At 44.0% G+C, this 8,362-nt stretch overlaps 1 protein-coding gene across 1 annotated transcript; it reads left to right on the forward strand.

Moving 5' to 3' along the window:
- The first annotated feature begins 3,313 nt into the window (after nucleotides 1-3,313).
- On the forward strand, nucleotides 3,314-4,478 carry LOC110887065. Its single transcript, XM_022134971.1, has 3 exons — nucleotides 3,314-3,491; nucleotides 3,742-3,956; nucleotides 4,062-4,478. Exons 1-3 carry the CDS (start codon nucleotides 3,314-3,316, stop codon nucleotides 4,476-4,478), a joined length of 810 nt encoding a protein of 269 aa, XP_021990663.1.
- The last annotated feature ends 3,884 nt before the right edge of the window (nucleotides 4,479-8,362 follow it).

An 8,362-nucleotide genomic window follows, 5' to 3' on the forward strand; every position in this document is an offset into this window, starting at 1 on the left:
CCTTTTGTTCTGGGTATCTCGCGTTGAGAACCCATTTCTCTGGTTGGTTGCTGGGGGTAGGCCTTGCGACCTTGGTCGGACGTAGTTCGTCCGTCATCATGACGTCTTTTCGTGCGTAGATTATCGCGACCCCCGATTCGGTTGGACAACCGACAGCAGAGTGGGGGACGGATGTAATCATATTGAAATCGCCTTGGGATTCTCTCCCAAGGAGTACGTCATATCTGGAGGTGTGAGGTAAAACCATGAAGTTCACCTCTTCTATTCTTGTGTGTCTGCCGCTGGTAAGACGCACAGGAAAAGTGATCTGGCCCAGGGGAAAGACAGTTTCCCCTGCGAACCCGGCCAATGGGTAATCTACTGCTTGCAACCGATCTTTGTCCTCCTGGTCGAACTGGTTGAAGCATTGTTCGTAGATTATGTCAGAAGTACTGCCCGGGTCGATGAATAGACGTTCGGTGCAGTAGTGTGCCAGTTGGCCTGTAATAACGACGGCGCGCCTGTCGCGCGGTCCGCCTCGGACTTTTGGAAAGACGACTTGCTCGTCTTTCCAGTCATTGTCCGGCCTTCTCGCCGCTTTGCGCGGCCTACCTTTGCCTCCGTTAATCATGTGCGTGGAGGCCACGTACATGGTCTTCTTCCCGGAGGAGGTGCCTTCGCCATGAGGGGTGATGCGCTTGGTGGGTTTTTGTCCACCTGGCAAAAGATGTTGCAGTTTCCCCTCTTTTAAGGCTCGCTCAATCTCCAGCCGGAGACTGATGCAGTTGTTTGTGGTGTGGCCCGAGTCCTTGTGGTACTCACAATAGAGTGTGAGGTCCTGATTTTTCTTGGACTTCATTGGTTGGGCCGGTCGTAAGAGCTGTGCGTCCGTAAGCAGGACTTCGCTTGGCGACACAGTGATCTCGGTCCAGTTGCGGTCCCGAGAATCTTTCTGTGGGGCCCGGTTGTCCCGTTGGGGATTGTAGTTCCTTGGGTCAAACGGGTTGGTCCGCGGGAAGTATGGTTTGGAAATATCGCGATTTCCAATGTCCCGGTTGCGTTTGTTGTTACGCTTGGACCCTTGGTGGGAGGTTTCGGCTTGGGGATGTGCCTTTGCCACATGCGGTTCGAGAGACCGCTGCGTTTGGGCGTATGTCTTGACCGCGACCATGACATCTTCCCATTTTTTAGGCAAACCCTCCTTGCCAGAGATGGTCATGACCATCTGCCTGTCCCTAACGGCCTTGATGAAATGGTTCCGTGCCATTTGGTCTTGCACGTCGCCTATCTCTAGGCACTCTTTATTGTACCGGACGACGAATGCTTCTAATGATTCGTCGTCCCTTCGCCAGATGTTCATGACGTCCAATGAGTCACGTATGTGACGTCGTTGTTGGCTGAAATGAGCGAGGAACTTTGCGTGCAAGTTCTCGAATGAGGCCAGTGATCCCACTGGCAAAGAATCGAACCATGCCCTGGCCAGGCCCGTGAGGGTCTGGGGGAAAAAGTTGCACCAGGTGGGTTCGTCCCACAAGCCGTTGCACCCTGCGCCCATGAAAACGTTCATGTGGTCGTCCGGGTCGGACGAACCGTTGTATTTCCCGACATTGAATGGGAATTTTGTTGTGGTAACATGGGCGTGGGCAATCCGCGGGGCGAATTTGGAATTTTCGGCCGCAGCTTTAGGCCTGTATGGCTGGTTCTCAGGGCGTTTTGCAGCCCTGAGGTATGTACTGCGGGGGTGAGTGGGAGGAACATAGTTGCGTCCTCCCGGTCTGCTGTTGGTGTCATGCGAATCCCCGATATATGTATGGTCGTCCGGGTCGGTACGACCATACCCTTCGGTATATGGTTGCGGGTCCAACCGGCTCTGAATTCCAGAGCCATGTCGGGATGCTGACCGTCGTCTGTCCTCAACATGAGGACCTAGGCAGTTATGCACTGATCCCCTGGTGTGGGACCCGTATGCGGAATCATCCTCGTTGATTGTGTGGATCGAACAGTAAGATGATCCGCGGTCTTCACGTCTGCTTCTCGAAGCTGGACGTGAATGTCCCCTGCCTTCGTATTGTAGAATACGTTCAGCAGGGGTGTGCGGTGCTGGGGTAGGCCCAGCTTGTATTTGCGCTTCCGCACAAGCGCGGTTGTATGTTGCGGCCAGCAGGGTGGCCTGTTGGTCATACCAGATGTGGGGGTCCATGTTCGGGGGGATCACAGCGTACTGTGATAAGTCGTGTCCGAACGTTAGGGATGGACCTCTTTGCGTTGATGTGCCGATATGGCCCGGATTCGGTTCCGGTGGGGTACTCCCCACATTTCCTGTGTTGGTGGGGAGTGGATTATCCCCTGTAGTATTGTTTTGGTGATCAGTCATGATTTTGAGAGAGGACAAAGGATGATCGAAAAAGTGCTAAGAGTAGCGGTGGGCGCCAATGATGAAACAATGGTTAACCGGGCAGGGTTAACTCACTGGTCTCGTCAAGAAGGGTTAATCCCTTCCTCTCGAGGATCGCTGGCTGGATCACCGGTGAGTTGATCTCCTGCACAAGGAAACAAACCGTGACTCGTAACAAGGAGGATGGGGTGGGGGGTGCTCCTTGTTACCACTCTCCGGCGTAAGAATCAGGAGTCTGCTTGGGAAGCAAAGTAAGATTGTAGTAGTAGTGAGAGAGTTGTGAAGAGATACCTCAAACCTGGTTTGGGGTTGGTATTTATAGCCGAGGAGTGAAGGAGGAGGTGGATGGATAGACTGACGGCATGCTGCACCTTTGCAGGTGTGTCAGACATGTCGGCTGTTGAGACGACGCCACGTCAGTCTGTCGCTTCCGTAGATCTGACAGGTGACTGCCATTGGTTCCACTTGTACTGTGGTGTCAGTCCCACTTGTTGAGCGTATAGGATGCGGTGCTAGCCGCATCGCTGTCTGCGGTAACATCTGATGTTATCGCGTCTCTTGCTAGTGATCAAGAAATACGCGAGATGCGGTGCTGGCCGCATCGTCGCCTGTGGTGACTGTTGCTGTTATCCAGCTTCCTTGTATTGATAGAAGTGTTCACTGGACGCGGTGCGAGGCCGCATCGCTGTGAATACTTTCGTTTTCATACACCAGATGTGATGCTATGTCGCATCACTCTACCGTTCTCATGTTCCATGTAAATCCTCCTTTGTTACTAGATAGATTGGATTCACCCCTTGTGTCGATGCGTTCTCGCATGGGCACAAGTAGGTTGTTAACTGGTGGGGGTTTTGATAAGGGTAATGGTCACTCGCGGTCGGTGCTGACGCGAGATCTGGGACCATACCCCTTCAGGGTGGAACCCGAATCAAAACACCGATGGAATGGGGTCGTCTCAAGCGTTCGAGTCGGCCCAAGCATTCGGCTCCCCACTACACGAACCCGATGTTGTTCCGGAAACACGATCCGAGCGAAAAAAATGTGATAACGTGGGAGCCTGATGAGGAGTATGCGTTAACCCGCGCTTTCATCGATGTGTCGGAGGACCCGGTTATAGGTATATTTTTTAAATTTCTTTATTTTTTTCTGTTTTTTCCTTTTTTTTCTCTTTTTTCCGTTTTTTGTGTTTTTTCTTTTTTTTCTGTTTTTTTTTTTGCAGTTTTTAATTTATTTTCTGTTATTATTTATTTTCCATTTTATATATTCTGTTTTTTAATTATTTTCAGTTTTTATTTATTTTCAGTTTTTTTAATTTATTTTCTGTTTTTTATTTTTTTAAATTTTAGACTAACACTATATTTCTTTAGCAAACAATCAAAGTAAATTCGTTTTTTGGTCCCGAATACGAGAACTTTTTTTCGATCTCATGGGTAAAAGAGACGAATACCGCCCACCGGACTCTATATCGGGCAAGTGGACCGATATAAACAAAAAATGCACGAACTTTCAAACCGTGTACCAACACACGTTTGCTGGATGGAAAAGCGGAAGTAAGGACGGAGACATTACGCAAGCGGCATTGGTCGAGTATACGGATGCTAATGGCCATTTCTCGTACATGAGGTGTTGGCAAATCCTTCGCCATAGCCCCAAATGGGCCAACATCTCTACTCCGAGTGGTCGGTAGGGAAATAAATGGCCGTCAAAGAGGTCCAAAACAAACGAGTCGGGTGAACCCGAAACGCCAACCTCCGACGCTCGAAACACTGAGGTGAACGAGGATATTCCGGATGACGAGCCGGTGGAGGAGCTACCAAGACCGTCCGGAAGAAGTAGGCGGGCGAAAAAGCCTGAGTCGTCATCGATGTCTATGGGAACGGATATGAGTAACGCATTTTCGGAGATAAACAAGCGACTTCAAGATATACACGAACTCGGTACTAAACGTATCGAGGAGAACCGCGAAGTTACGGAGATTATGCGGGATAGACAATGGGCTCACGACTTTGAGTTCTACTCAAAACCGCATGACCACTTAACGGGAAAAGCTTTGAAAATGGCGTTAGCACAAAAGGAGCGGATTGAAAAAAAATATAACCTTTGATTGTGTATTTTTTTTATTCTAGTTTAATGTTTTTTTTCTAGTTTAATATTTTTTTTTAAATTTTATTGTACTCTTTTTTTTATTTAATGAAATGAATTTTAATTTTAAAAAACTTAGAAATAAATTAAAAAAAATTAAAATTAAAACAAGAGAAAAATGCAATTTGCGTCCCCGTGGTATGTGCCAAACATCAACCTGAGCCCCTAAATTCATTTTTTGGTTTTTTGAGCCCCTGACTTTATAAATTCATAACAGTTTGAGTCCTTCTGTCACACTGCCATTTGTTTGACTGTTTGACTATTGTGAAATGTCCTTTATACCCTTAATGATACATACATATAATCCCTAATTCCCTAAATTGATCAAATTAATTCATCTTCACAACTGATAAACACATCTTCACAACTGATCTCATACGAACCCTAATTCCCAAATCGATCGATCCAACCTGATCTGTTATAAATATGAAACTCTAAACGCCAAAATGGGATTCACACAGCATCTTCCCGACAAAAACCGAACTGTCGCAAAGAAACAAAGGCATAAGACAACAATTTTTATTTATGAACAAGACAGATTGTTTCACAATACAAGAAAACAAAAGAAACAAAGGCATAAGACAGCAACATCTTTTGCTCAGTCAAATGCTCATCCAAGGGTTAGATTTGCATTGACAATCTTCGGGCATTTGTTCCTGAAATGGCTCGTCTCGCCACAGTTGTAGCAAGTACCAGACGGAAAACGAGCTTGAGTAGGGTTGACTTGGAGTTGGGTAGCAGCAAGGTTTATAGCAACTTTGTTTTGGATAGCAAAGCAGCATATGTTAATCAAATGTCCCCACCGTCCACAGTAGGTACATTTGGAGCAGGGTATGAGGTTTAAATGATGACGATTGCATCGCTTGCACCATGGGGCAGCTCCTAAGTACGGCTTCCTAGCTGGTGGCGCTGCCACTTGGCTAGGTCCCGCTTGATTTAGTGCACTTGCTGCGGGTTTCCTTGAAGCCTTATGCTTCTTTGATTTTGGTGCAGGCTCAACTTCTGCTTCCTTCGGTGACTCTTGAGTGGCGTCATTATTGAGACGAGACATGGCAATGCCTAAATCCACAGACTTCAGAATCACTTCGCCTATTTGCTGGGCAAATTTGGCTGTTTGCTCGGACATTTGACCGTTGCTGAGAGGAAGAGACATTCTAGAAGAGAATGAAAGACATAGGAAGAAACAAGTGAAAGGTTATCGGATAATCAAAACAGAATGGCAACGCATAAAAATTGCGATCATTTGTTTGTTACCTAAGGCAAACAAATGAGACGGTGACAAATCAAAGCAAACGGGTCATAATAATGTATCGCTGAAGACATGCTTGCCTATAAGTGAACACTCACCCCAAGAGTTCCCAGGTAAGAGTGACTGGTCCGATACTGCGGATTTGTACGAACACTCTAGCCTTAGACAGAAAACTCAGAGTACAGGCATTCACCCTTCCAGTTTGCACATGTTCACATTATAAGACCCAAACTTTGACGAGATTTTAAAACTTAGAGGGTTGAAAACCTTGTAATAAATCATCCTAGAACAGATGATTGCTTTTCGAAGCGGTTTTGAAATTTGTGTTCTTGTTGTGGTTGTCGCCTAAGGATAGGTGACGGTATTGCTTTATGACTAAACGCAAGTAAACTCGCGTTAGGGTCCTAGGAAGGTTATAGACTAGGTCAAAGCATTACTAATAACCTAATTCCCTATAACCATGAGCTCTGATACCAACTTTTCTGTCACACCCCGACCACGTAAAACAACAAATCGTGGCGGAAACGTCGGGGAGTGTTGTAACAGAATCATTGTTTCATAACACATGGAAATTTGAAATTTTGTTTTATTGATTAACTGAGTTACAATGTCTAAACAAACCAAGAAGCATAACATAATTAACTAGTCTTGCATCTTTTATTGTCACTAAGGCCCAAGTCCGCCTATGTGTATCTTGATCAATCCTATGCATCATCTCCTGAAACACATGTGAAAATAAGTACATCAGCATAAAAATGCTGGCGACTACATAGGTTTTATTGATTTAGGATTCATGACTTATAAGTTTAGAAAAAGTTGTTTAACAAAAAGTCAGTCATAATCCTTGTAAAATGTTTTGTTTTAAGAAATCAATTGAAAAGCGATGATAGATATGTATATTTAAAAGAATAATGTAAGGTTAAATGAGTAACCAAGTAAAATGAGTTTGTATAAAACAAACTGTTTTGTAAAACAATGTCTTGTGAAAAATATGTCATTTGTGTAAAATGTTATATGTCTAAATTGAAATGATTTAAATAACGCTACGATATGTAATATTATACAAGCACTTATATATAGAAAGTACCAGCGGCGTATCCACCATGCTTGTACCATATTACACACGCCACGTTACTTAAATCACTTACCCAAACAAACCACCAATGCAAAATGTTTATGTATAGTCAAATGTCAAATGTTTGTGTGAAAACCATCAAATGTAAGTCATGTAATGTGTAAACGAATGTTATGTAGAGCGAATAAAAGCATTTATTGATTAAAAGCATTTATCCAACCCTATAAGAAAGATATGTACAAAACAATGTATTTGATAAAATATAATCAGAAGTTATGTTTTGTAAGATAATGCATGCTTTACTGATACAAACACTTATACGGTAAGTTAAATGCATACATTCAAGCCTTGAGACAGATGGGTAACCCTAGAGTAAAGGTTACCAAAAGAAATGTTATCGGATTCAGTCATTCCTTTCATCCAAACAAACCTAGGATGTCAGGAACGGGATTTGTCAAGTCCTATGGTACCATTACTTACTACCGAGCGACGTAGCTAATGTTAATGAATGTATATAAGTCCCGTTTGTACAAACCAAATGTTATACCAAATGTAAACATGTTATATGAAAATAATGTACCTAGTATGCTAAGAGAACATACAAGGTAAGGATGTAAAACAATGTGTCCATATGTTACGAGAACATATGCAACAGAGATGCAATGTAAAACAATGTACTAAGTATGCACTAAAATGGACATTGTAACACCTCGAAATTTTGTGTCCAATAAGGTATTGACACGTGTCTTGAGTTTACACGTGGCGTATAATTTTAATAAAGGACTAATGATTGACAAACCTTGAAAGTATGTAAATGCGAGGGTTATAAATGTCAATTAAGGGTAAGTATACGGTATAGTAACCCTAAACGATGCTCGTACCTTCAAACGAATAAATCATGGATCGTACGGAAGCGAAACGCGGAAGAAAGTGAGAGATTACAAGCTGCGGGGGTTAACTGTGTCAACATGTTTAATTATACCTCTGAGTGACCCTTTGACGTACCCGAGGCTTTGTAACAGTAAAATACGCTCACTAGAATATACTGTATAAATTCCGCGAAGTTCTGTTTTAAAACGAGAAAGCTATGATCAAATTCGTACGAGAAGGGTTAAAAGCGTCAACAATATAAATTAAAGCTTTTCGGATAATAATCGAACTAACCGAGGGCTTAACTGTACGAATAAAAGACCCGAGGCCTTAATTGTAATTAACCGAGGGCCAAATCGCAAAGTTACCCCTTCAAACCCGAAAGGTCAGGGTATTAATTACCAAAGATTTTATTAATCATTTCAAAAGATTTAAAAACCAACCCTTACGGACCGTAAAGGTCCTGCCTTACGGACCGTAAGGGGGTGAATGATTAAATCAGATCCGCCACTGGCTTACGGACCGCAAGGCCCAAGCCATACGGTCCGTAAGCGACGCCCAGCGACAGAAAAAAGGCTGTTGGCTGTTTTAAACGGTAAAGCATTTATGTATGGGTTTCCCAGAGGTATGGGCGCCCCCTACTCAACCCATA

The sequence above is a fragment of the Helianthus annuus genome, chromosome 10 (genome assembly GCF_002127325.2).
Source record: "Helianthus annuus cultivar XRQ/B chromosome 10, HanXRQr2.0-SUNRISE, whole genome shotgun sequence".
In the NCBI taxonomy this organism is placed as follows: domain Eukaryota; kingdom Viridiplantae; phylum Streptophyta; class Magnoliopsida; order Asterales; family Asteraceae; genus Helianthus; species Helianthus annuus.

Coding starts and splice junctions, on each gene's coding strand:
- LOC110887065 (XM_022134971.1), top strand. CDS start 3,314: ATGGAATGGGGTCGTCTCAAGCGTTCGAGTCGGCCCAAGCATTCGGCT. Junction 3,492..3,741: donor GTCGGAGGACCCGGTTATAG/GTATATTTTTTA, acceptor ATATTTCTTTAG/CAAACAATCAAAGTAAATTC. Junction 3,957..4,061: donor ACATTACGCAAGCGGCATTG/GTCGAGTATACG, acceptor AGTGGTCGGTAG/GGAAATAAATGGCCGTCAAA.